This window comes from Lichenostomus cassidix, chromosome 2, assembly GCF_008360975.1.
Source record: "Lichenostomus cassidix isolate B80296 chromosome 2, HeHo_3.0, whole genome shotgun sequence".
Classification (NCBI taxonomy): domain Eukaryota; kingdom Metazoa; phylum Chordata; class Aves; order Passeriformes; family Meliphagidae; genus Lichenostomus; species Lichenostomus cassidix.
Window position 1 is genome coordinate 45,141,448 of NC_139482.1, and position 27,799 is coordinate 45,169,246.

At 43.4% G+C, this 27,799-nt stretch overlaps 2 protein-coding genes across 2 annotated transcripts in view; both read left to right on the forward strand.

The window, feature by feature from the left end:
- Positions 1–9,584, forward strand: part of KIF15 (kinesin family member 15) — a 35,538-nt gene extending 25,954 nt beyond the window's left edge. Inside the window, exons 26-35 of the mRNA XM_085051349.1 lie at positions 39–161; positions 1,627–1,773; positions 2,705–2,809; positions 2,939–3,103; positions 3,555–3,661; positions 4,824–4,896; positions 5,518–5,555; positions 7,179–7,344; positions 7,700–7,831; positions 8,136–9,584. Of these exons, the coding sequence (XP_084907475.1) occupies positions 39–161; positions 1,627–1,773; positions 2,705–2,809; positions 2,939–3,103; positions 3,555–3,661; positions 4,824–4,896; positions 5,518–5,555; positions 7,179–7,344; positions 7,700–7,831; positions 8,136–8,219 (1,140 nt within the window). The 3' untranslated portion in view covers positions 8,220–9,584. The remainder of the gene's footprint in view (positions 1–38; positions 162–1,626; positions 1,774–2,704; positions 2,810–2,938; positions 3,104–3,554; positions 3,662–4,823; positions 4,897–5,517; positions 5,556–7,178; positions 7,345–7,699; positions 7,832–8,135) is intronic.
- Positions 9,585–9,689: 105 nt separating this feature from the next.
- On the forward strand, positions 9,690–17,923 carry TMEM42 (transmembrane protein 42). The gene is made up of 3 exons (XM_085051352.1): positions 9,690–9,838; positions 14,509–14,655; positions 15,465–17,923. Exons 1-3 carry the CDS (start codon positions 9,728–9,730, stop codon positions 15,603–15,605), a joined length of 399 nt encoding a protein of 132 aa, XP_084907478.1. The 5' UTR covers positions 9,690–9,727; the 3' UTR covers positions 15,606–17,923.
- The last annotated feature ends 9,876 nt before the right edge of the window (positions 17,924–27,799 follow it).

The following is a 27,799-nucleotide window of genomic DNA, read 5'->3' on the forward strand; positions in this document are numbered from 1 at the left end:
CTAAAGTATTTTAAAATCTAATTTAATGCTTTTTGTAGTGCAAGTATAATATTGTTCTGGCTGCAAAAGAAGAAAGTAAGGCAATCATAGAGGATCAGGAGAAGAAGATTGAAGAACTGAAGGAAGCCTTGGAAGGAAGAGAAATAGCTGATAACATTGAGGTTAAAAAAATTAACGTTGGTGTATTATGATTATTTGTTCAGCCAGACCAATTGGATGTGGTTTTGTTTAAGATGCTCACGTGAAATTTAACCTCATTTTAGTTCAAACTATAGCTAGTTAAGCTGTTCTTAAAAGAATTTTTCATGAGATACCTGACAAATTCTGTTAAATTATCACGTTACTTGACATAAATATTTTATAAGCTACTTCATAAAAGCCTATGCTAAGAGCCTGGTTTAATTTTGTTAAGGCCGCTAAGGAATCATCGGCTGAATTTAATGGCAGCTTTAGATGATGCAGCTGAGAAATTAAAATAGATAGAAGAATATATTATGTTTTACATTCTCTCTTCCCCCACTGCACTATATTCAGTAATATCTCTTCTTTACTCGTAATTTAAACTAAAAGCTCCACCTGCTGGAAACAGATCACACACACTTTTGATTCAGCAATGGTTTTGCTTTTTAATATTGTATCTTTCTTTAACTCCACCTTTTCTATTACTGTTGTCACTATTATTTTATTGAACATGTCCATCAGTCAAAACCAGTAGCACCTCCTTACCTGCAATTTCTGCAAGATCATCTGTGATTAGATTTCCTAGTCCAATCACGTAGCACCAATAAAGTTTTCCAGGGAATGGTGTGTTTCTCAAAGCACATTAAACATACTGGAAATCTGTTTAAAAATAAACAGACTATGTTCATGAATAATCATATCTAAAAGTGACATTCTGAAACCCAAAGCTGAGTTGTCTGGCAAATGGATCACTTTAGAACTTTTTTGTTTGGTTGGTTTTGTTTTTTTTACTGAAGTGCCAGTTCCTGTTTCAATGTTATTCTTGGGTATATCTGGCTCCTGATAAAATTATAGTGTTTCTCCTTGACTTTATACTTCAGTTACTGATTTCTTCATGCTTTCTTAACTGGACAAGAAGAACTAATCTGAGGTGGAATTTAAAATAAATACAGTTTCCCCTTATGGGTTAACACACCTTGTGTAGGTATGATGCCCACCAGACAGGGTGGGAGTATAGATCCTAGAATAAATCCAGAGGTATCTACAGAATATCAGTGCACTAAAAAAGCTGTAATCACTTCAGCACGGATTAAAATCTATGCATTCTCTTCTGGTTTCTTGTTTAGAGAACTGTATATCTTTTAAAGTACATAGTATATTTTAAAACAATGATTAATTCCCAAGATCTTTGACAAGAATCTTAACTGTCACTCTACTGTGGCAAAGTTCTCATTTCTGTTCAGCAACCAAAATCAAGAATATGAAAACATTCTAAAATAGCAATGCTATAGATGAATGCTTGCTACAATTCATGATGAAAATGTGGAAGGAAAAGGGAGATGCTTGTAGCTGTTAACAATCTTGGCACCAATGACAAAACATCTTGAAACTGACTTGCATTAACTTGAACATTTCTTTCTTTGCTCATCCAATGACTTAAAACAGAGGGACCTTCTGTGTGAAGAATTGCGTCATACTGCTGATCAGCTGATAAGTCTGACTGAGGCCTCTAAGAAACATGATGCATTGCTCCAGTGTGCACAGGAAGACATAGCAAAGAAGGAAGCTGTAATCCAGGAACTCAGGGAACAGGTATAGTAAAGAAATTTTCACAGTTAGTTCGTTGAGAGGGAGCTCTGGTTAATTGTAGCTTCTGAAAAAGGTTTCACTTGTCATTTTAGAGCATCTTGTACATAGTACAAAAGTACAAAAAAGAGCAGTGCTTCTTCTTGTAAAAGCAAAGTAGTAGTAGTTCAAAAATTCTGAACAAAGATTAGGTAACTCTTAATGTTTTGGAAATGTTGACTAGAGATCACAAAAATGTTTACTCTGATAGCAGAGTAAAATAATCAGTACCTGTAAGAACAGAGCAACCTGAGGTTATCAGCAGTGTAACCTGAGGGATTACTTTTTCCTCTTCATAACCCTTACCCACAAGCTGTATCATTATGCAATAGAGATAACAGCTGAGCTCTATAAATTATGCAGTGGTTTGGAGCTTCTGCAGACTAAATAGCTAGGTTAAACCTTTGTCCAAATTTTAGCTGTACTTGTCACAGCTATCATGGTGCTAAGTAATATATTTGTGTTGGCAAAAAATCGAATATGTTATTTTTAAAAGAGGAGTTCTTTTGTCCAGTTAGCATATTCTCTTTGGGGAAACTGATCAAATCGTGTTTTGATCAGTAATGTTTCACAACCATGTTCATAATGGCAAGTGCTAGCAAGCCCTTTGAAAGGCAGATCATGTTAGCAAGGCAAGAAAATCAAATACTAACAAGAACAAAATCCAGATTAACTACACAGTAGTTAGATGTACAGATGCTTTCAATAATGCTTATTGCATACAACTATTGAAAGTTTAACAGTGATGGGCTAAATGTAGAAGAGAGTTAAGAAAGTGAAGTCTTTGTTAATCTGAAATAACTTGTGGTGTACTTAAGCTTGCTCAATAGAGATCTGAGTGCTGTTTTGTTTCCTATTTTGTGTGTATTATGAGCTGCTTTTACTGTGTTTCTTATAGTTGGATAAAATGACAGAAGAACTGGAGAACAGAAAGAATGAATATGAACTGAAAATGAAGCAAATAGATTGCTTTGTGGACGCATCTTCAGTAACATTTCCTCAGGTATGGCATTTGAGAGAAATATTTTCACATAGTTTGCAATTATTGATGATTTGTCTGCCAGGAATTTATTAATTTATGTCTCCAATGAAGTATTAAAACATGTGTGGTTTGGTTTTTTTGATTTGCCAGTGTCCAAAAACTCCTCCTAATTTTGATGTGAATTTGGCCAAGATTTTGGAAACTCATGAGCAAGAAATAGCTGATCGAAGGGCCTCTGCAATAAATCTGGAGCACCTTGTGCATGAACTGAATGAAGAACGAAGAGCGAAAAATGATGAAATTCTAAGGCTGAAGGTACTATGAGTTAATCTCTGCTGGCAATTTGTAAGGTTAAAATGAGATAGACTGCAGAGTTCAGGTTTTTTTAATGAGCTTAGCTTATAGTATGTCCATTAAAGCAGGAAGGCAGTTTTTGGTTTTCCCTTTACCTAGGCTGGGAACAAGTGGTGACAACTTGCTTGAGATGTCTAAATCTCATTTTTCCCAAGGACTGTGCTGTTTTGGTGTCACGAATGTCAAATGGTAACATCATTTGATGTTACAAAGGAAACAGTTCTAACCTATTCTCAGTATTTTAATGCAACTGTGGATGGAAGGGTGATGCAGATATTTGCCAAAGAACTGTTCCTGTTTTCTGATAAATAATTTTGTCTTCTATTTTATTCAAAAGTATGTTCAACTGGAAATGAAAACAGGAATTGCAATTTGGTCTTCAAATAAAGTGTTTTAAATTTCACTTGCTTAGGAACAATTAAATGAGTTGGAAAACTTGCGTCTGGAAATGCAGGTATTGGTGGAGAACAACAGGAGTTTACAGAGCCTTGTAGAAGCTCAGAGATCAAACAAGAACAGGTAAAGTAAAATTTAAAAAAAATCTGTCATAACTTGAAATAATTAAGATAAAATTTGCAGTTTTATTTGAAATACAGTCTTACATATTGTTTGGACACCTAGAGACTGACTCAAACTTTTCTATGAAAATTGTTTACTGGCTTGTAAACTTTATGGCCCTTAAATCACAAGTTCTTAAATACAACCAAGTTTTATACAGGGAAAGGAAACAGAACATAAAGTCATTATACACATAGTCATTCCTGGGTATTATAGATCCAGTAGATAAGGAATGTCCAAATGAATGCAATGCAACTTTTAATACAGGCATAAGTGAACCTTTAAAGTCTGCAATATAAAATTAGCCTTTGATCTATTCAAACCATAACTCCTGTCAACTAAAAGGAGCAGAGAATTCTTAGTACATATCCAAATTATAGTTTAATAGGGAAAGCGCAAGCTGTGTACACAAGCAAAGCAAAACAAGGGATTAATTCACCACTTCCCCTGGGCAGGCAGGTGTTCAGCCATTCCCTGGAGAGCAGGGTCCCATCACACACATCAGCTACTTGGGGAGACAAACATCATCACTCCAAACATCCCCCACTTCCACCTTCTTCCCCCCACTTTATTATACACTGAGCATTATGTTATATGGTCTAGAATATCCCATTGTTCAGTTTGGGTCACCTGTCCTGGATGTGTTTCCTCCCAGCTTCCCATGCACTCCCAACTTCCTGGCCAGCATGGCAGTATAGAAAGCAGAAAAGCTGTTGCCTTGACTCTGTGTAAGCCCTGCTCAGCAACAGCAAAAACACCTCTACATTATCAACCCTGTGTTCAGCACAAATCCAAAACACAGCCTCATAATGGCTGCTGTGAAGATGATTAATTCTACCCCAGCCAAAACCTGCACAGCTGTCTAACAAACAGCTGCGTATTTATTACATTTGTAATTGTTGCCATTAAGACCATTAATTTCTCTATACTCTGATGAAAGAAAATCTGTATAAAAGTTTAAACTCTTCCAGAGTTATTTCATGATGCTCAGTATTTTGAGTACGCACATGTGTGAAAACAACCGCACACATTTACTGGTTTAATCTGGATAACATCCATGCTCGTTTAATCTGGATTACAACTGGTTTCCTCTCTTTGTTTTTCTCATTCTTGAATTTTCTAGTGAACAGAAACATCCTGATATCCAGTACCTCAAAGAGAAAGAGAAGGAGATTGCTGAAGAGCGACGTGCCAAGGTATATTATCCTTCTCATGTCAGTTGCTGTTGATCTGCTGTGAAGTACTAATGTGATTTTTTTTGTTGTTGTTTTGGTTTGAATTTTTTGTTTTCATGGCAGCAAAACAAACACTGATTTTTCTAGTAAATTCTAACAGGCACAGCCTGACACTCTGCTCTTAGCATTTCTATCTTGGCCTAACACCAGTGAATTGGGTGTCAAATTGCACAATTAGCAAAACCAGATTCAGATTGCTAAATCTGACTCATCTCCGGTGTCAGAAAGTGAAGATTGGTCACATGCTAATGTCAGGGCTCTGTCAAAGGGAAGTTAATGTCACAGCAGAGGTTGCCATGGATGTCCCAGACAGAAGAGCCCCTTGTTAGAGCTCTGCTGTGTGTGAGTGGGAAGAGAGACACCGCTGTGGGTCAGCTCTGCGTGGCATGAAATGGGAAATAAGTGCCTACAGCAAAGAGATGAACTTACAGTGAATATTGGAGATGTGAGCTACATGGCAGTAGGATGATGCAGAATGAGATATGTAGCATCAATTAAGTGACAAGTAATTGTGTGTGTGTGTGTATATATATATATGTATGTATGTTAAACATTAAGACTAATGTTTTTTAACTTTTACAGAATAAAGCAGTGGAAGAAATGCTGAAAATCAAAGCAGAGTAAGTCTAACTATTGTTCCTTGAACTGGAACTTGTATTAAACTAATTAAAGACAAAACCCCATATATTTAAGCAATAGAAGTTCAAAATCTGAAATTATAAAAGACATGATTTGGAAATGTTTACATTTCTGTAGGATACCCTGAATTCTTACTCTTTCTCATCAGTAGGTGGTAGTAGCACCTATTACTACATAGCATTATATCACTACAATACTCTCATAGGTAGACCTGTAAAAACTTAAATTGGAAGGATGCTTTTAATTGTTTAAAGTTATTTATATGCAGTGAATTCTAAGCACGCTCCTTTCAAATTAAATTGTACTTTTCATTTCTTTATTAATACTGTAAATGTTTTATCATTTTAAATATAATGTAATTATATTTGCTTTTTATGCTATATGTTTAAATTTTTGCCATTCAGCTTGAGTAATGAAAAGCTTTTATTATTAGAGGATTTCTCAATTGTGTTTGCACTACTGGGCAAGTAGTCCTCAAAATTCAAGTGTTTTGTACCTTGGATGGATAATAGCAAAGAAAGAAAATACTGAATTAGCAGATAAAAATTAGTTTGGAGATGTTGGTCCTGCTGTTCTTTTCCTAATCTGCATTGCTTCAGGATTTGTAGTGACTGAATTTCCTAACATGAGTTATTTGCATTTGATGGAATGCTTTCTATATAAGTAACTTCTTCTAAGGAGGAAGATAGTTTTTATGCACATGGTCATTTCAAAAGTAATTTACATTAAATTTTCCAGAAACCCTAGTCTGGAAATTAGGAATTATTTTGGTATTAGATGCATTGATTTTTCATTCCTGTCTGGTCTCTGAAACACGCTTTGTAACAGTGCTACAATGTCTCATACAAGCAAATAATGCACAAAGAGGGAAAAGATTCTTTTCTCATCGAGAAAATGTCTTGAGAAGTGATGCAAATGAATGCTGTTTTCATGGAGCAGGTGTTAAACACCAGGGTTCAGTAAAACAAAACTGATGACAAGAATGTAGTTTATGCAATATTTGAATTGATCTGCAAAATTACTCAAGTTCACATAACAAGTAGATAGGCTGCTAAGTTTGATGGCATCGCTTAATGTCCTGTGAATCTCATCTGCTGAAAATGTATTAATTCTATCCAAAGTGCTGGTCCTTCTATTATCACATCAAATAAGCTCAGACCATCTGAGCTGCTCAGAGATGTTTCTGAGCCACAAGACTACAGGGGGAAAAGCCACAGACAAACAAGAATTTAAGGGAAACTTGAGGAGCAGCTGAGTTTAGCTGTGAAGTTTACATTCCTTAGGTGAATTAACTCAAAGTGTTCTTGTAGGTGAAGCTTCTGTTTTCAATTGTGACTGGAGTTGTATATCCTGGATTGCAAACAGCAGAGTTCCCAAAGAGAAGAGCAACTCCAAAACACTGCCTAGTTGATAGTATCAAACACAAGAACGGTGAAGCAGAATGAAACTTTTCCTTTCCTTAGGGCTAAATTCTAAAGGAAATAGAATATCTCAAAAGAATGCTTTTAAAGGAGGCTCTGTCCATGTCCAAGACTAACTTAGTTATTCAGTTTTATGGCATTTATGTTGGTTTTTAATGTTTTATGATTCTTTTCTATTGGCAGATTAGATGAGACAAAAAATATCCTCAGAATCCAAGAGAATACCTGTCACAGAATGACTCTGGAGATGGAACGAACAAGAACTTTAGAACTCAAAGCATTTCATGAGAAAGAAGAAATTAGATCAAAACTGGAGGAAGCATATGAAGAAAAAGACAGGATTGAAAAGGTTACATATGTATAATTTTTTGTCATCTTTACAGTAGAATCTTATTTAGCAGAGGTACAGCTGTTTTATTTTGCAGTTTAGTTGTATTTGTGATGTTCTCTGCACTAGTGAAAGTCTGGGTGCGGAAATCAATGTTGCAATTCATAGTACAAATCAAATGATGCTCCTTTTTTTGCCCTTCAGAGGGATCTAACATAGTGTCTCAGGAGATATAAGGCAAATATGTATTTCCGGCATGAACCAACTCTTGCATCATATGTTACAACAAACTTAAATGTTAGTCTGTTAATAGCTCTAAGAAGCTATTGCTTCTGAAAAGAGGAGTACTAAGTACACAATGTATTTATCATTACAGGAAATAGAATTGCTGAGGAAGCAAGTTGACTCTCTTGCTGAGGAGAATGGGAAATTACTTGGTCATCAAAACCTAAACCAGAAGATTCAGTATCTTGTGAAACTGAAGAAGGATAATGCTAAACTTACTGAGGTAAGCTGCAGAGAAGATTATAGATGAAGAAATGGTCTGACATAGAAAAGAGCTAAGCTTTGAGAATGAAAAGTAAACTTCTTGCTCTTCTGTTGGAGAGGAATAGAGAGACCTCTGATTTTATGCAGTTGAGTAGGTCATGGCTGGTCTGTCTCCTCACAGGCCCCAGAAAAGGATCACAGTTTTATTTCCTCAAGTATATAGTGCATAAAGCACTTGAACTAGTCTAGATACCATATATTTAGAAATATTTTTAAAGTAAGGATAATTTTCTTAATATACCCATGTTTTTTCTGTTTTACAGGAGACTGAAAAACTTCGAATTGAAAATGCTTTTTTGAAAGAATCAAAAAAATGTGACATTTGTAGACATTATGATCAGCTGTAATGACCCAAATAAAACTGCAGAGCTGTATTTTTAAAGTGTACAGAATAAGCAAAAGCGAGTTGTCAAACCTGACTTTTGCTGTGGTTCTGGAATAATCAAGTATTCTGGTTTGTCGATTTTTTTGCTGGTAGTAACTCTAAGTGAAGATTGTTATTCCAGCTCCATGGGCAGCTTTCAATGACATTTTTTAACACCTTTTTGTAATTTTTCAATTTTAAAAACTGATTTTGTATACGTGCTGGTAGATACTTCCTTGAAACTTTTGTACCTTGCCAAGGAAAAGCTTTCTCACTGGGAACACACCTGGATTTTTGTCTCCTTTTGTGCTTTTATTCAGGTTCCTACCTCTTCTGAAATGCTACATTTTCCACCAGAGCCAAAATTTTAAAAAGCACAATTTCTTTGTGATTATTTCTTTACTTAAACAGAGGATGATTTTCCTGGGTTGCTTAAAAATAATTTTCATATTGAACTTTGTTCAATCAAGCATAAATGTGAATTTAGTAACAGGCTTGTAAATAGTACTATAAATATATTTTCTGTTTCTGTTTTTTATTTGAAAATAAAATGCTTTTTAAGCTTTTTTCTGTTAGTATAGACTTTAGAGTTCTATATTAGCATTGTAGGAAATTCTAAGTATTTTGCAACCATTTTCTTATCCGAGAAGTGAAAAATGTTAGGAAAGAAGATGTGAAAATATGCAGAACATTTTAGGAGTACAGCATAAGTTCATTTAATCGCACTTAAGATTTATTGCAAATAACTGAAATGTTTTAGTGGAACCCAAAACATTGATTTCTCTAGCAATATCAAACTAGCTTTTTTTTTTACAGCCACTAATCCTATAATTCAGGTTTCTGGCTATTTCATACAATTGTAGTTTTGACCACATGTGCTGGGGCAAAAAGGAATAAAGAGGAAAGATGTGCATCTGGTAACGAGCAGGATATACCTAATGACTTTCTACATTACTTGGCTGAGGGGAAGGAGAATTTCTACCTGCTTATCTATGAAATTTCAAGTTGTCTAAACCTGGAGATTTGTTCCCACTTGGGATGTGATGTATAGGAATAAAAAGCTGACTTTAAGGGGGGAGGTGTTGGAATTTGTTTTTTTCTGTAAGCAAGTATGAGAAGAAGTCAGAACTACCACGGCTGAGGAGCACTCAGACCAAGAGGGATTCATCAGGGGTGCTTTTATTTGGACTGCCCTGTTCTACGTTTACAAGTGTTCCTTTCTGTCTGTTTCTGGACTATTTCCATGTAGGCAGAGGTTTCTGCCCTTTTTCTGTGTTGTCTGTGGCTACAGCAGAACCCGCGTTGTCCTGCTCCTCCTTTGCTGTTTCAATAAAGCCTTTGTACATAAGCTAGCTAGCCCCGTGCCTCTCTCCGCTCGTTCCGCCCGGGCGCGGGGCGGCGCTGCCTGCGCGGGGCCGGGAGGGGCTGCCCGGGGCTGAGGCCGTGCGAGCTGCTGCCGGGGCCGGGAGGGGTGCGGCCGGGGCTGAGGCCATGCGGGCTGCCGCCGGGGCGGCGGCGGCGGTCGCGGGGGGCCTGGGGGCAGCGGCGGCAGCCGCGGCGAAGCTGGCGCTGGGCCCGGGCGGGGAGGCGGCCGGCGGCCCGGTAAGGAGGGACGCAGGCGGTGTTGGGCGCCCCGAGTTCCGGGGCGCTGGCGGCACTCGGCGCCAGGGTTGCGCTGCGGATCGCGGCGCTGGGGGCAAGGGGCGCGCCGGTTCTCCCTCCTGCGCTGCCGGGGGCTGCCCTGGATCTGCAGGGAAAGCGGGGCGGTCTCGGAGAGCGGAGCCGTGACTCACCCGGGGGAGCCCAGCCTTGCAGGGCTGACTAATGCGCGGTGCAGACGTAAACAGCGGGGCGAGCGCGGCCAGGCTGTAAGAGAATGAGCGCGGTGCGGGAATGCCCCAGCCAAGCCCAACTCTGCGAGCCCATTTGCAGTGCTTCCGCGTCAGCGTGTCTTTAGAAGCAGGATGTTAGTGTGACTGAGCATTAAACGCTTGTTCTTAGCCTACTGTTTCGCTGATAGCAGCGCCCTTCTTCCTTTTATTCTGTCTCTGCTCGGCCCTGACCAGAGCAGAGAGGTGGAGCCCTTGATTGCCACTCTGCTTCTCACCTGATCCTTGGATGTCCTTTGGTGATGATCTTTATCTCGGTCGTGTTTCTCAAAGCTCCGTGTGCTTGGGTTACATGAGGTTACATGGACTGCTGGCCCTTCACCTCAGAGACAGAGTCCTTACCTGCAGCAGTGACCTCTGGCACAGTCACCACAGAGGTGGGGATGTGCACGAGGTTGTGTGTGAGTGCAGAGGGAAAGGAAGGCAGCATACATGGGGGAGAGTCATTTAGGTATAGCTTGTTATTCACTCGGCAGATGTTTGGATTTGGAAGTCCAAAAGAGAACCCACAAGGGAAACTAGAGCTGAAATAAATCTACTCTTGCACCAGGCAAAAAAAAGAAAATTTACCTGTGTGATTATTAGAGAAGGTTACAGAGGCAAAAACTCAATGCCTGCCAATCCTCTTGATCCTTTCTGATATTTCAGAAAGGGTGGCAGAAAGGAGAACTAAAAAAGAAAATTAAATCCTGATAGTCTTCTCCCGCCACAAAAAACCCCAAATTGTGCTGTGCACTGACAGAATGGCAGAATGTGGAATGGCTGAAAATGTGGACAGCATCTTTTCTGAGTATTTTTCTGTGTTGAAATTTATAAGAATATTGCACGTTTGTTTGGGGGTGGGTTTTGGTGCTTTTTTTTTTTTAAATGTGCGATGACGAGGTGTCATATCATTGATGTGGAGTGTTGCCAGAAGGCCAAGGGAGATGATCATTCCCCTCTACTCAGCCCTCATGAGGCCACACCTGGAGATTTGGGTCCAGTTCTGAGCTCTACACTGCAGAAAAAGAGATGGAGCTACTGGAGAGCCCAGCAGAGGGTCATAAACATGAGAAAGGGACCAGAGCATCTTTCTTGTGAGGAGAGGCTAAGCGAGCTGGAACTGTTCATCCTGGAGAAGAGAAGGTTCAGGGAGATCTTATCAATGTCAGTGTGTCAAAATACGTGCAGGGAAGGTGGACAAAGGATGGAACCAGGCTCATTCCACTGGTTCCCAGTGACCCAGGGACCAGAGGCGATGGGCACAGCCTGAAACATGGGTGGTTCCCTTTGAACATCCAGAAACACTTTTACATTGTGCGGGTGACCAGGCACTGGCACAGCTTGCCCAGGGGTGTGGTGGAGTCTCTGTCTGTGGAGATACTCAAATACTGCCCAGACATGGACCTGGGCAATCTGCTGGATTGATGAGGTTGAACTAGATGAACTCCAGAGGTCCCTTTCAACCTCAACCATGCTGTGATTCTGTGACTGTTTCTTTTTTTCTGGGCAGATTGGTTTCTTTCCATTTTCAGGTCCATTCTAGGTGACAATTACTAATTAATTTTTTTAGTCAGTTTAGTTGTAAAACTAGCCAATTTTAATGCAAATGCCATAATCTTCTTAGTAGCTTAAATTGCACGAGACTGTAGACATTTAAGGGTTTCAGAGAGATCTCTTTGAGTCTTGCATGCATGTGGCAAAGGCATTTCAGCAGAGCAGCCATGAGGCAGCAGAGATTCCAGGGGTTTTGTGTTGGAGGAGGAGCTACAGAAATCCCAAAATAAGAGTAGCCATCACTTATGCAGCATGGAATGCGGCAGCAAAAAGCGTATTGACACTTCTAAAAGCTGATGATGCAGGGTAGCAGGATACTCCTCGGCAGCACAGGAACAGATTTCCTGGCCAGAAGGATGTGTTGTGGTGGCTCAGCCTGAGAGCAACCTGACCAGGAAGGGTCATTGCACTTGAACAAAAGTTTTTCTTTGCTTTCTCCGCTCCCCTGCCAATCTTCATCTAAAATTACTTCTGCCACTTCAGGAGTGATTCTGGATTATCTGAAATGTACACTGAAATTAATCTTTGCTTAGAAAAGCAATCAGAACAGTAATCCTTGACTCATTGGGGTGGCTCACCTGAGCCCTTAGCAGGGGAGGAATTTATATCTCCCTCCTTCCTTGTGGGGAACATGTAGGGATGTTCCTGTCTCTCTGTCTGTGTACCATTGCCATGACCACTCTGCTGCCCAGGGCACAGAGGAACTTGACCTTTCTCTGATAAACTTTCCTTCTGGGCATGTGCCACCTGCAGCTGATTTCCCTGGCTCTGCATTAGGAGATAAGAAGAACCCATGGGTTCAGGGTCACTTTTAAAGGTGACATAGTTTCTGTGATGGTGGGAGCTGGTTTTGCTTCACCACTGGTAGTCTCAGACTAATTCAAGCCAGGCAAAGACCTCTGGAGGTCTGTAGTCCAACCTCTGCTTATACATGACCTTCTCCAGTTAAGTTTTAAATACTTACGAGGTTGGAGAGCCTACAACCTCTGTTCCAGTGCTTGATCACCTTTGCTTTTCATCATAACAGATCAAAATTTCACTTGTTCCAAATTGCCTCTTGTCATATCCAAATGCACCTTGGAGAAGAGCCTGAACTCCATCCTGCTACACTCACGGGGTAATGGTCAAAGGCAGTAACAAGATCTCTTTTTCTTAAGGCTTTTTTTTTTTCTTCCAACAGTGTAGTCTCTTTCTGATCCAGCAATATACTGAATTTAGGTGAAGCACAGAAAATTGTTTTCCCCTTTTATCTCTACTTGTCTGCCTACTCACTAGAGGTGTGTGGATGTACAAAACTGCCTGAGGAAAGTAAAACTGCCTGGTCATGCAGGCAGAGGGTGAAACTGGGTGGCAAACCCCATCCTGTGGTGAGCCCAAACACAGCAGAAGTTCTCTTCCTCAGAGGAGTGGTAGTAGCTGGACATGGTTGTCCCTCTTGCCCATGACCACAGGGTTTGCCAGGGGGTCAGTGGGAAAGCAGTGCTCCACTGGTGGGAATCATTCTGATCATTATTGTTGACCTGATCAAGTTGGAGACCTTTGGCACAAGTGGGGCAAAATGAGGCCACACACCTGCACCATCCCTTACTGGAGTGGGAATAGCCTCAGAGAGCTTGAGCCAGCCATCAAGCATGGATTTGCTTTGCCTTATTTTCCTTTTAACTTTGTACTTGCTACATCACTTGCTTCAGAGAGCTGTGGCCTCCCCCACTGCTTGCAGTTAATTTCTTCTGAGTGGCAGCAGGACGCAGTTGGTGGCCCCCTGTTGATTTGGGCAGCTGGCAGGAGGGCACAGGGCAGCCATTCCCATGGGGCAGGTGCCACCTCTGAGCTGTGTTTGTTGGTGGCTTCACACCTGCATTTCTGTCTGCTTCAACATGGATCCCACCACGGACTGAAAGGTGACAGGCTATGAAACTGTGATTGCTACAGGCTTAGACAAAGCTTTGTTCTCAGTTGTCACTGTGAGAGTTGAGATCTGCCTGCCTGTGATCTCCCTTGGTGTGTTCACATCAACTATGTGGCACTCAGGGGCTGGGGAGATGGGCTCAGCTGCTTAAACTGAGAAGGGGTGGACGACACTCCGAATGTTGAAGGCTTTTTAGGTGCAACTGTGCCCTTTTTTCAGACTGAGGCTGTTATACATCTGGTCAGGTTATCTAAGGAGGGAGATTTTTTTGAGGCCCTTGAATTCAGAAGTGGTTCTGTTGCTGCTAAATGGTAGAGCAGAGACCTCTCAGTAAATCTGTTCTCCAGTGAGTGTGCAAAACAAGGCGTGAAGCCACTCAGCTCTTCCTTTCCTCCCAGAGACCCTTCTCTGCCCTCACTGCAGCAGTGAGGCAGGCCAGATCCTGAGAGCTGGTGAGGACAAGTGCTTGGGGACCATGCAGGTCTTAGCTCAAATTCACAAGAGTTGGGTCCTGGAGCACATGCAGTGCCAGTGTGTACATCCCTGGTATTTGTCAGACTGAATTTGACCCTTTTCCATACATCAAGTGTTAAGTGAAGGGCATTTATGGGCATTGCATGTGCGCTACGTTGTAAGCCGGAGAGCTTTCTGCACATTGGCTTCTGGCGTGGCAGCTGCTGCACATTATCCCAGCATTTTTCAGCTTGTAGTATAAGGCTGGACTTGCAGCAGGACATGGCAGGCTCACAGTATGTCCAGGCCTGTTTCCTCATTTCCATTTCCTTCTGTGATTTAATATATTCATCTTCATGTAATACCAGCTGTAATTCAGCTTTAAAAGCCCATGTCATTGGGTTTGGCACCAAAGTGCCCATGAATTATTGAGGGTGAATGAGTGGAGAGTGAAAATACAGAGACTTTTCCATTTTGTCCTGCAGCTGCCAGTGCTGCTTCGCCTCAGCTGTGTTGGCCTGGTGTTTGTGTGCAATGCAGTGATGTGGACAGTCTTTACAAAAGCCTTACGACTCTCCTCCTCCTCAGCTGCTGCCTCTGTGACAACAACAGCCTCCAACTTCATCTGTTCGGTGAGTAGACCCCTTCCTCAGGCACTGAAGCCTAAGGAGCACAGTGAGGTGGGAATGCCCATGCTGGTTGAAGCTCATCTCCCAGTGCAGCCAGCATCACTGGCCACAACCGGCGAGTTACAGGCAGATGTGAAATGACTGTGTCAAGCCTCAGCTGCTCTGATAGTTGTTCACGGCACAGGCAGTGGAACTTTACTGGGTGGTGCAAGAGGAAGGGTGCTGCTGCCCAGCACGATGCCTTGCAGCAGCAGCGCAGTTTACTGAACTTTTCTAAGTGCCAGAGGGAGCTGGAGCCAGGAGGTTTGCTTCGTTTTGCTTTTACTTTGCAGCAGTTCACTTGTGACAAGCCAGAGCCGCCCTAGCTGGGTATGAAGATGATCACCTCTAGTGACAGCAAAAGCATCTTTGATGTGCAGGTTTTTTCAGCTCGCTTTTCATTCTTGTCCACCTTGTTTCTGTGCTCCAGCTGGCAGACAGCTTATGGTGGTGTCCAAAAATTGACTGTCGTTGCCCAGTCAGCAGGAGATTTGGCTCCCAAGAAGTGCTGGGAAGGCAGCAAAGCACATGCAAATCTGCCAGAATCCAGCTTTGGGACCACAGTATGGCTGTCCTTGCAGGCTGGTGGTGAAGTCGGTCATCTCCAGCATCACTCTCAGCAGTCATTCCTGTTGGTCATCTCAGCAGGAGTTTCCTCAACCAGGTTTTTTCCAGGGCTATCTCTCCCAGCAGAAGTCCTCACATTTCTGGCAGCGCAGGAGGCCTTGGGGCAGCTCGGCCTAGCAAAGATTTGTGTCTCTTTTTTCCTTCAGGCTATCCTGGGAAAATTGCTCTTCGGGGAGACGTGGACGCCTCTGTGGTGGGTCGGCCTTGCCATGACAGTCTGTGGGCTCATGCTGCTGCACACAGCTGCACCCCAGCTGGTGCAGGTCCCAGCAGAGAAGAAGGAATGATAGCTGCTGCAGGGGTCATGGTGCCATGTTGCCCCTCTTCAGCCTTTCCCATGACTGCATCCCCAGTCCCCACTGGCCTCTGAACACATTGGCCACGGAGCTGCTAACCCCTGCTCCCTGCAGATCTGCTGACTTGCAGAGTCATGTTGGTCGCATCATTCCTGGTGGTGGTGTGGTGGCAGTGACAGCCTTAGAGGGAGCTGGTCAACTCTGAGTCAGTATTGTGAAAATCAAGACCAGAAGCTTATCTGCTGTTCCTCCTCTTCACACCCTGTGGCTGTGGAGCTGTCCCAGTTCGGGGAATGCTGAAAGTAAACATGGTGGCTGTGAAGGTACTTGTGCATCAGTATTTTTCCATGAAAGAACCTATCCCAAAATAGAAAAGCAATCCAAATTAGATGCTGAAGGCAGCTGATATTTCTGCTCTGTTGTTCCTGACTTCCTTTTCTGTCTCTTGAAATGGCTCTATGCCCACTGGTACCTGTGGAGCCTTTCATTAATTCCTTCAGCTTCCTCTATTAGTCACATAGACCTTTTAATTTGCCATTTGTATCTGTCATCTTTAATTTTCACTTACCCATTCCTGACATGTTACTCACTGTAAGGTAGCTGCTCTTTCCTTTAAACCCTTACCCAGAATTGGATTTTGATCACCATTCCTGCTTTGTGTAGGTCAATCTGTGATTTCGGGACAATACAACAGGCAGCATATGAACAGTCAGCTGGAATGTCCATGTTCAACACATTCCCCATCCCCACTCAAGGTGACAATTGCTTTAATGTTTGGTAAAAGGGAGTTTCTGTAGGCATGTTTCTTCTACACCTCTGGATGATGCTTATTCCCATTCGTGTGATGTGATCAACCAGATCACTGGTATCCAGGTGTCTGCTAAATTTTGTATCAGTGATTACTCCATGTTCAAGTGTCAGTTTGGTGAATGTGTCACGAATCATCATTTGTAAGGTATCGGCTTCATTCCCCTGGCCACGTTTTCTTTTTTCTTCAAAATTCTTCAGTTGGAATCCTAATTAAGAAATACAGTGATGCCTATAAATGTATGCATCATGCTGGTGATATCACTTGTTTGCTCTGGGCTTGCCAGGTTGTCTCTGTCATCTTGTAATGACAGAAGGTGAGTCATGGTTGTGGCATGTGCAGAAAACCTTAGGACGCATTTCTGTGAACGTCTGTATCAGAACCTGTCAGGTCTGTCATGACTGGCATGACTGCACCGTGTCAAGAGTAAAATAGACTTGTGGATGGAAATGCCACTGGAGTTGGGTTTGTGCCTTTTTATTCTTTGCATCAGAAAGAGGAAAAGTCATTGTCTTCCGGAAGAAGCCAAGAGCTGTTTACTCCATTCCCCAGCATCCTAGTTCACCACACCTGGCAGCCATGTCCCAAGAGGGGCAAAGCCTTTGCCTCTGCCCTCAGTGTGCTCTCAAGTCTTCCCCTCAAAGAGGGGAGCTGCATATGTGGTGGGAGAGAGGGCAGAGTGTTCTGAGTGCCTTTCCTGCTTACCAACATGAGTCTTTGCACCTGGGGAGCTCTCTGGGTGGCAGCAGTGGTAGGATGGGTCACATCCAGTTGCCTGGGAAGCTGGGACTTGACACAGTAACCTGGCATCCATCATAGATCTGCAGATATGACAGCCAGGAACCATGCATTTCTCAGTATATCAGATCTCCTTAGATCTTTGTACATGATGGAAGATGAATAAAGCCTGATCGATTTACCTTTTTATTAACCCTCAGCCAGCTCTAAACCATGTCGCCTTCATGCCAACGGCAGTAGAAAGAGCAGACTCTGGCTAATTTGGCTGTTGCCCCATTTCCTAATAAACCATATGGAAAGCTTTATAACCTGGACTATCCTAAAACTGACGTTTCTCTATTACCGTCATTGTTCGAGGTCAAGGTTTTGGAGGTGTTTGCTTGTGTGGAGAAGGTATGAACTGCACTTTACTTGGAAATGCTCACTTTGAGGTCGATGAATATAAACTAGGGCTGTAAATTCTTTCATAAATACTTGAAGACAGGAACGGAAGCAAGTTTTCCTCCAATTCCCATGGGAAGAAAAGATTGCCAAGCAGGATTCCTTTTATGGCAGAATTCCACTCCTCTTGTGTACACAGGGTTTGGCCCATGTCTGCCAGTGGGGACAGGGCTGCAAGGAAGGCTGCAATCACTGCATGGCAAAGCAGTGCACTTCTGGTAAGCAGTTCATGTGTGATCATCCAAAATGTGGCTGAAGGTAATAAAATTTTAAAAAAAGGAGATGCTAGCATTTCCAAAATAAAACAGTGTTCAAAGCTCAATGGCTGAAATTTTTTATTTAAAGATTTTTCAGACCACACACACACAGACAAAAAGTGATGTGAGACTAATGAGTGAGCGGTGTTTGACAAGTCCATGGTTCAGATGTGGTGAACCTTGTAAGGTGGCTGAAGATCATGGCCAACTCCCAAGACCTTGGTTTATCGGGGTAGAAGGTGGATTACCATTATGTAGTAACTTCAGCAGTGTGCTTGTGTGGAGTTTTTCTCAGTTGAGATGAGTTATTATTAGAGAAGAGTCTTGGCCACATGTTTCCACTCAAATTCCAGCAAAATACACTTCTGTATGCACATCTCATAAGAACATGTTTTTGTTTGCAATGCTGTGTCCACAGCATTGGTGGATAGGGGCAAAGCCATGGACGTTGTCTACCTGGGCTTGTGCAGAGCATTAGACACTGTCCTGCACAACGTCCTTGTGTCTAAATTGGAGAGACATGGATTTGATCCCAGGCACACCTACAAGTTGGGCAGAGACATGATTGACAGCAAGCCCTGTGGAGAAGGATTTATGGGTGGTGGCTGACCAGAAACTCAACATGAGCCAGTGGTGTGGACTGGCAGCCCAGAAAGCCAAACAAATCCTGGGCTGCATCAAGAGAAGCATGGCCAGCAGGTGGAGGGAGGCAATTCTGCCCCTCTGCTCTCATGAAATCCCACTTGGAGTGCTGCATCCAGCTTTGGTGCCCCCAACATAGGAAGAACATGCAACTGTTAGAGCAAGTCCAGAGGAGGCCACAAAATTGATAAGGGGACTGGAGCACCTCCCTTATGAAGACAGGCTTAGAAAGTTGGGGCTGTTCAGCCTGGAGAAGGGATAGTTGCATGGAGACCTCATAGCAACCTTCCAGTATCTGAAGGGGGCCTACAGGGATGCCAGAGAGGGACTTTTCATCAGGAACTGCAGTGATAGGACAAGGAATAATGGGTACAAAATGTGAGAAGGGAAATTCAGGGTAGATAGATGGAAAGAAATCTTTACTGGAACAAGTTGCCCAGAGAAGCTGTGGATGCCTCATCCCTGGCACTATTCAAGGTCAGGTTGGATGGATCTCTGGGCAACCTGGTCTAGTGGAAAGTGTCCCAAGAAGGTTTGGAGGTAGATGATCTTTAAGGTCCCTTTTACCACAAACCATTCTGTGATTTTCTCACCTCCTGAGTGCTGGCTGTAATGAGTCTTTCCTGCACCTACTTCTCAAACACAATACTAATTTTTCAGCATCTTGTTGATCATCAAGCATGGCCATACCATGTCATAGTTGAAAGAGTAGATGGCGGTGCATGGTTAACAGGAAGGCTCACAATGACACTCAGGGAGATGCAAATAAATATACTTGTATCAATCGTGGGAAGCATTAAAAAAATCCGTTGTATAAACAAGGTCCAGGAGTATTGTATTCTAAGGTAAATAATGTCTCGTATACTTTTACAAGGAACAAAGCCAAATGAAATTATAGTTTCAGTGGAACTTTAAAGCATAATTTGACTGATTAGATAAGGAAATACACATAAAAACTTTAAAGTGTCCCTGTTGTCATTGACAAGGAGTTACTGAAACTTGGAAAGTTTGTACAGAATCTCAGTTACAGCATATATTGAAATCACTTGAAGGATGGTATGTTTGCCAGAGCGGTAAGTATTTGAAGTAGATTCAATAAGTTTGGTAGGTTGTTCTGCTGAGTTTGGTGTGTTTAAAATTTTCAAGGAATTTGATTCAGTGTCCTCTGTTGAACCTTCAGAGACCTTAAATGATCACATTGCGAGAGTGTCCCACACACACACATAATTACACGATCTTGCAAGCAGTGGGGTGTTTTCGAAGAAGGAAGTCCTGTGACAAAACATGCCAGAAGTGTGGCTCTGACCTTATCTGGCACAGAAAAAACATTAAATTTAGGAATAAATGGGTACTAATCCTGACATATTCAGGGTGCCAGGTGCACTGCGTGCCTTTTGCAAAAGAGCAGCAACAGCCCTTCATTTTGGGGACCTGAGAGGTGCTCAGGGAAGTCACACAGGATGGGCACTTATCCACAGCAAGTGGTGTGGTACCTGCAGCTTACTTGGTCTTGGAGAAAAATCTGGGGTGAGCTCAGGTCAGTGGTAAAAGCCTTCCCAAGAGACCTAGGGCTTTGCCCCTAAAAATCAAGTGCATGGGGTGTTGTACCACGTGACTTTTTAATGGAAGGGATTGAAGAAGACAACATCCCTGAAAACATTGTCCTTCCTGAGGAAGGAACAAAGTATTTTAGACTGTAAATCAACACCTTCCAGCTTTAAGCAGATGCTTGTTGGGCTGAGTGCTTCAGTGCCCTTTCTAAGGCAAGCCTGTTTCTAGATACTTTAACACCAAAAAACAAAGGTCAGCAACTTGGTTGTAAAATCTGCAATGGGGTCGTGGGCCATGGGCAGGGAGGAGGGAGAAGCCCTGCAGGTCAGGCAGGGGCAGCCAGTCCCAGTGGTGCTCTCACAGTCCTTGCAAAGTCAATGGTTCCACCTGGAGTGTTTTTTCCAGTGCTGGACCCGCACGTTCAGGAGGCATATAGGAAATTTTTCTGGCTCAAGGATTCCAAGATGGGAGGGGCTTGCAAGGAGAGGCTGAAGGATGTGGGTTGGGTGGAGACAGGGAGGCTCCGGGTGACCCCATCAGCATCTGACATGTGCTTGGAAAGGAGTTACAGAGGCAACATAGATGTGGCCAGTACTAAATGAGGCAACAGGCGCAGGTTCTGTCTTGAGACTTTCAGGCTGGCCATCAGAGGCGAAAATGTCACTAGGAGATTAGTTGCCAATACAGGCAGTGGAGTCTCTGACCGTGGAGGTTTTCAAGATTCAGCTAGACAAAATCTCAAATGACTCAATCTAGTGTTGGTGACCATCCCATCTGGGCAGACAGTTGAATTTCCTGTGACCTAGGGGCTGATTTCATGATCAACACCATCTATAACTGGACACTGGTTTGACCTTCTGCCTCCATTTTTAGCAGCTCCTATTAAATCCTGCTGTACCACAGAAAGGAGGTTCCTCCTTGAGTCACCATGCAGACCTAGGCTGCCAGAGGCTTGTAGTCTAACCCCAGAAATAATAATGGACACTTGCATGTGCATTCATAGCCTGAAAACAAATTTATCAAAGGAGAAGGACTCCACAATAGTGAAGTGCTTTGTGAATTTGAGCCTTTGCTGGTTGAGGGGACAGCCAGGTGGGTGCAGTGTTAGCGATGGCTCCCAGGGCAGGGCAGTGCTGACCAGCTGCAGCAGCCCAGCACGGGGTGCCTGGAGCGATGACCAGGAAGCCTGGACCTTGTGGCACTCCGTCCCATAACTGCGTGCAGCACCACAGTGACCCATGTCCAGTAGCAGCAGACACGGGAGAGTCTTTGCCCTGGAGCAGCCAACCAGCCAATGCTGTTCACTCTCCAAAGAATTTTTTTTGGTTTCTGACTCTTTCATAGTGTTTTTAGTTGTTTCAATTTTCCCTTGAGGTTTAAGGAAAGGTGTCTGTGAGTGGCAGTTCTAGTTGTCAAGACTTCCTAAGCAGCTTCTTTCATGCCCTTGAAGTCCCGAGGGATTGCTGGTGCTGAGTTAAAGCCTGGGGAGCTCTGGGTGGGGCCTCCCACTCCCATTTTGCTGGGGGGCGATGATGCATACCCTGCTCAGCCCTGCACAGGTGTTGCGCGACACAGAGGCTCCACTGCACCCTGCGGGGATAAATCCATGACAATGGAAATAAGTGAGAGGGAAGGGCTGCAAAGAGCGGTAATAGGTGGGGTGCGGTAGATGGTACCACCACTTTTTGTACATTTTGAACCTGTTGCTCAGTCTCGCTTGGCTCAGAGGTCACTACGAGCTGTGGTTTCATCCTGCCCATGAGAGTCAGCGCTGGGGATCAGCTGTCTGGGCAGCTCGGGTCTTCCCTTGGCACAAGCGGAGGGAGCTGGTTTTGCAGCAAGAAGTGAGAGTCGGACAGCTCTGCTTGGCACTGTGACCTGCGGTGTGCAATGTCTGAACAGCAGCCAGGGCTTCGACCCTAATTGCTTTCAGTGAGCTAAGGCAACACTTAGGGAGAAATGAGCAGTGCCCCAGGGAAGGATGAGGCATTACGAATACTACATTTTCCGCTGCCAGTCGACTGTTTCCTCATCCACAGAGGAGGTATTTTAAATGACTTGTTCCCTTCAGGACACTCCAGAGTTAGGCAATCACAAGCATGATGCTGCCAGGAGCCAGCGTTGCATGAAAATGCTTCCTAGAAAACCTGGTGGGCAAGGAGTGAGAGCATCATGAGCTGCTGTGAAGGACAACAGCCTGGATGCTGTGACAAGGGGTGGGTGGGAGTATGCTGGCTTGGTTGCTTTTCAGGGTAGTCACAGATCCCTGGTGAGTCAGTCCCACCATAGCTGGAGACTGCCACATGACAGCTGCATTCAGGAGTGGGACAAAACCTTTGCACCTGCCATGCTTTTAGTCTGCTCTGGTGCAGCACATGAGCCAGATCCCCAGCACTGTGCAGCATCATCTCCTTCCTACAAACCTTGGTCTAGGAAGTTTCTCTCTTCCCGCCACATGATAAATTTCATCTGCAGTGCTGGCTGGCGGGAATGCAGCATGGCACAATGTGACCTGTAGTCTGTAGACCGTGTACATCTTGATGTATACAGACACACACACCCACCCACACAGACAGGTGGGAGAAGCTGTTACACCTCCCCTGCAGAAAGAAATGTTACTCGAAGACACTGGCATGCAAGTTTCTGTTTTCTCACTTAGACATTTGCAACCAAACACAAATCCTGTAGGTGGGAAGGTATTTGTTGAGTATTTTCCTTGTTCGCTGGAACTGTTTTTAATACATGGATAAACTATTTTATCCCTGATTCAATATTTGTACTGTTGATTTCCTTGCCCTTACCATTAATTTTTTGCAGCCCTCTTTTGCTTTATCTTTCCTCGTACCTTTTCATATTGTTTGCTTTAGGTGTAGGCTGTGGATTTGTGTTCACACTGCAATCAGTCAGTGTGGTCATACATGCAAGCAAGTTCATGGGTCAGTGGCAGTAGGGTGGATACAGCCCTGGAATAACTACACCCACCCCGTTGGACTCTTTCCAAACAGACACTGTAGGTTATGGGATGGCATGGTGAGAGGGGGTCCTTCTCCCCATTTCGGGTCTCTGGATAGGACGAAGTTGTGAGGAGGGAGTTAGTAGGCTAGAGCCCTTCAGAGCAGAAAAGAGACTGTGGTGGTTTGTAATAGGGGCTGAGAATACCATGAGTTGCATAGAGAAAGAAACCTGGAATAATGAAGAAAGTAAGCTTTCGATTGTCTCCTCTGCCACAAGGATGGGGACCAAAAAGGAAGCCAGGAAGCGTCAAAGCCAGAGGAGCTTCCTCTTCTTGCAGTGTGTCATTCAGCTGAGGAACTCCTGCCCGCAGGAAGTAGCAGAGGCTAGCTGGCTCATCAGGTTCAAAAAGTGGGCAATTATTTTTAAAAAAGCTACTGCCTGGAAAAGGTGACATGATAGAGATCTTTCTTTGTAATTTATTGCACAAAATTCTAAAGTGTTTTGCTGAGAAGCAGAAGTACCTTATGCTGAGTCGGTTTAGACTAATACATAATTTCTCGGCACTGGAGCATGCGTATTTCAGTGTTTCCAGTGCAAGAGTTGTACTAGAACTGAGGGTCAAGAAGTCATGTTAGTGAAAGTCCAAGTTCAACCTTCACACATTGTTGCTCCATATATCTAGACTAATATTGCAATTTTGCCTTTTGCAGTTCAGCAGGAAAGGGATCTTAAAAAAATATTTGAACATCATAGCATTTTGGCTTGCTCTTAAAGCAGATCTCTACTTTTCAATGGCGTCAAACTTCAGTTTTCTGTGATGCCCACAGAACTTCTCTTTCAGGGCATGGAGACCACTACACAAAAGTGTTTTGCCTGAGTAGCCATGAGTCTTCATTTGAAATATGTGTAGGTACGGTCATGGTTTGATCGCTGTCCTTGCTTTCTTCAGGATCAGAGCCCTTGGGTGGCACTGGGTTGGGCACAGAATGATACATTTTCATTCTTTCTGTAGGTAAATGCCCAAAGCCAGTCCCCTATATCCCTAACTTAGTTCCAAAATCCCTCTTTCAAATTTCAGTGGGAAGGAAGGAGCTGGACTTCAATGACCATCGTGGATCCCTTCCAACACAGGATATTCTATGATTTCATGATTCTATGAAACAATGGAATTTCCGTAATAATTATACTGGCATCAATCACTTCTCTGGTATTTGCCTGTGAGAAACTCATTACCAGGTATCTGGGTCCAGATGACTTGGAATCAGTTAAGATCTGGGCTTGGCCATCTTGCATCAACCCCTGACTTCCAAATGCCTGCCACAAGTTGGCTCTTGTTAGGTTAGAAGAGAATCTGCCTGCTGGATACACGGGATGCCCTGTGGGCACAGGCCACTGTCATGATCCATGGTCAATGTATGTGCATGAGAAGTGATCAAATCAATGCTCCTTTCAGACTAACAGAGACACTGGCACATCAGGATCTCTGATGTGGATGTGATGTGTCTCGATACTCGGACATTCCTAAAGACTGAGGTACAGCTTAATGAAATTGTGAGAACAGGACCGATGTAGCACCTCAAATCCAGCCCAAAAGAGATGGACCAGATCCTCAGCTGTTCTCCATCTGTGCTTTTTTGGTCTTTTTATTACTCCAAGACTTCTTACTACCTATCCTTCCCTAGGCTGTGATTCAGGAGGTAGCAGTGGTACATGTGGGAGCAGTCCTGCTGTGGTCAGTGGAGGACATCTTCTCACCATGGTGCCCCTCAGGACCCAGACGGGCTGTGTCCATATGTACTACACCAGATGCACTGCTCACACCTCAGAGCAAGTCTGTGGGAAGGCTGAGGATGAGTTCACCTTTCCAGAGTGCCAAAAAGGAAACTTGTGCTGCTTTTGATCTGTTATTTATTTTGAGTGTTACTCTGACTGGACATAGAAAAAACAAAACCCCGACAAAACAAAAGCAACTTGAAGCCTCAGGTGTTTATAAAATATGTAGCTCAGTAAATTGCTCTCACAAAAGGCAACTTCTTATGGGATTGCAAATGAATGAAAATGTAAAGCTAAGGATTTGTCTTTTCTACTTGACATCAATACTTGTGGTCATGCTCTGGAAGTTAGGCTGGTTTTGTCATTTTTGATACACAAAATAAACAAAACCTGAGACAAAGGGCACGCTTGTAAATAGGGGAGCAGTCACTGGGGAATTTTATTTTATTTGTTTGCATTTTATTACCTTCTGATGCCAGCTAATAAGGTGACCTTGCAACAGACAGATGCAGATAAGGCTGACCCCCTCTGTTGTCTGATTTTGCAAGCTGGGAAGTAGGTTGCTGAAATTCTTGGGAATAGGGAGAATGCCTGTGAAAAAAAATATAATCTCTTCCTTCTGTTAATTAAAAGAGTATAGCTTTATGAGACAGATTGAAGTGATTAACTGTTATTACTATTAGGGGGGAAAAAAGAAATTTAAATGGGCTGGTATTTTTCTTTGCTTCAAGAAGAAAAAAGCCATGGTGCTGAACCATAGCCAGCTGCTCTGACCAGCAAAATCAGAAAGAGGTTAGCCTGTAGAAAGACAGAGATCACCTGCCGACAACATGAAAGAATTTGAAACCATGTCTTTTAAAAACATTCCTGTAGTTTAAGCTGAAATTCCTTTTCTCAGACCTTGCCAACAACTCTTGGAGAGTATTAGAGTTCAATGGCCTTTCCTGGCAGGGCAAGCTTGTACGAGCCAGGGGCGGAAAGTTGTGTTGGGAGTGTGGTACCATGTGCCAAGTTTTGTTGAATTGAGATACTACCAGAGCATAGGGAAAAGATAATGGCAATGGGCAAGAGCAGCAGCTGCACCAAGCAAAAGGAGAACTGAAACCATGCCCCAAAGGTGAGAAAAACCCCTCAAAAAAGGTCTGCCACCTTCCAAGATAGAACAGGTTCATGGCAGGGCAGAACCCACATCCAGGTAATTTTTACGATCTTTCCTTGAACTCTGAGGTTTAAAGTGAGGGGCAGAACATGCACACTGTTGAAATCAAGCTTTTGCAAAACCCCACAGAACTGGAAGTATGACTGTTCCTGGTGAATACATGCCCTGCCTCCCCTGCTCACCCTCCAGCACACATCTACAAAACTACTTTTCAGAAACAAAGTGTTACCAACATCAATCTCTTCCTGTTTGCAAAAATCTGTAATTTTGCTTCAGGACTATTGTGTCAACACAGTTTAAAATGCCTGCAACCAAGCATAGAATAATGTATAGAACAGGTTGAAACTGGATTAGGAAGCTACAGTCAGTGACTTCAGATCACGTGTATTACTCTGTTGCTGCAGTTAAGTGGAAATCAGTAAGATACATCATAAATGTTCAGATTACATGCATTACTGGTTATGTTGTTGTACTGACATTCCATGTATACTTTACTTTATCCCATCCTGCTTCTAAACAAAAATGTCTTTCACCCTCTAGGAGGAAGGAAATGCAGAATAAAAGCAACCCTGAAAGGTAAATCAGGGTTGCAGTGTTTTTGTCAATAATGAAATATGTAGTTGCCAGCACATTGTCTGGTGCTGAATGGTGAGTGATGCTCTGTCTGCTAAGAACCTTGGTGGTTCAGATGTTCTTGTAGATGTCCTGCAAGATTATAGCTGTGTGCTGAACCCTCGGTGCCCTGTGATGCTCTAGTCACGCTCTCAAGTGAGGACACCCAACATACACCTGCCAGCAAGCAGTGACACGCTCAGAGGGTGGCATCTGCTAACTCAGCTCCTCGCATGCACCAAGTGGAACAGTCCTCCCATGTTACTGAATCGATGGAGAAGAGCTTTGAAGGCTTTCACAGGGAGATCCTGTTTAGGGAGAGCCTACATTTATATATGGCAGCCTTGCCAGCAGAATTCTACATTGCTGGACCCTGGGCTGCTGCCATTGAGGGAGGCATCAGGGGCTGAGACTGTTCCCACAGCTGAACCACCTGTACATTTCTGGGTTTCTTGGGACATGTTTGTATCTCTTTCTGGGCACTGTGCCCAGGTTGCTGGTGGCCTGTATACTACTAGCTCTGCCCTCTGTGGGGTAGACTCATCTCTCCATCTTTGGTCACCCCAAAGACCAGGGTGGCAGCGGGGCATGTGGGGTCCAACCACGTCCTGGGCAAAGACCTTTGGCAGAGCTGTCAACAAAGAGCAGCCAGCAAACAGCTCCTGTTCCACCACATTTCATTCTCTTCCTGGACATAACCTTTTTCACCTCTTTCACATTCAGTGTTCTCACTGGGCTGTCTCCCTTGACATCCCCCTCATCCCGTGGTGGGAGGGCCAGTGCTAGGATCCTTCGGGTTTCCAACCCACATGTGTAAATTTTGGATTTTAGCCCCCAACTCCAAGTATTTCTGTCCCAAATCTCATGACGAAAATCTCATTAACTTCAAAGAAAGTTAGACTGGTCCTGATGGGGAACTGTTCCCCTAAGGATTAAATGTTTGTGGGCTTCCTTGTAAAGTTAGCCCTGGATTTGCAGTCCTGGTGACCTGGATATTAGGGCATAGGTGAATTCTTGTTACTCACCTAGCCTGTGATTTTACTGTTTGTCAGTGAAGGGTCTGTCCACTTGTCATATGATTGTGCAAATTCACCTTCCATGTGAGTCGGGATCTAAGTTTCGCTGTTTTTCAGAGTCTGACTATGTGCAGAGGGAGTTGTAGTCATTTTTTTTTTTCCACGGGAACTTCCTTTCTCGAAACACCACCCCTTGGCAGTGGACCTGCTGACACCTCAGAGCAAGACACAGA

Bases quoted from the DNA above. Each gene is read 5' to 3' on its own strand.
- TMEM42 (XM_085051352.1), top strand. From the start codon at position 9,728: ATGCGGGCTGCCGCCGGGGCGGCGGCGGCGGTCGCGGGGGGCCTGGGG. The intron at 9,839-14,508 runs GTAAGGAGGGAC...TTTGTCCTGCAG, and splicing joins GGGAGGCGGCCGGCGGCCCG to CTGCCAGTGCTGCTTCGCCT. The intron at 14,656-15,464 runs GTGAGTAGACCC...TTTTTCCTTCAG, and splicing joins CCTCCAACTTCATCTGTTCG to GCTATCCTGGGAAAATTGCT.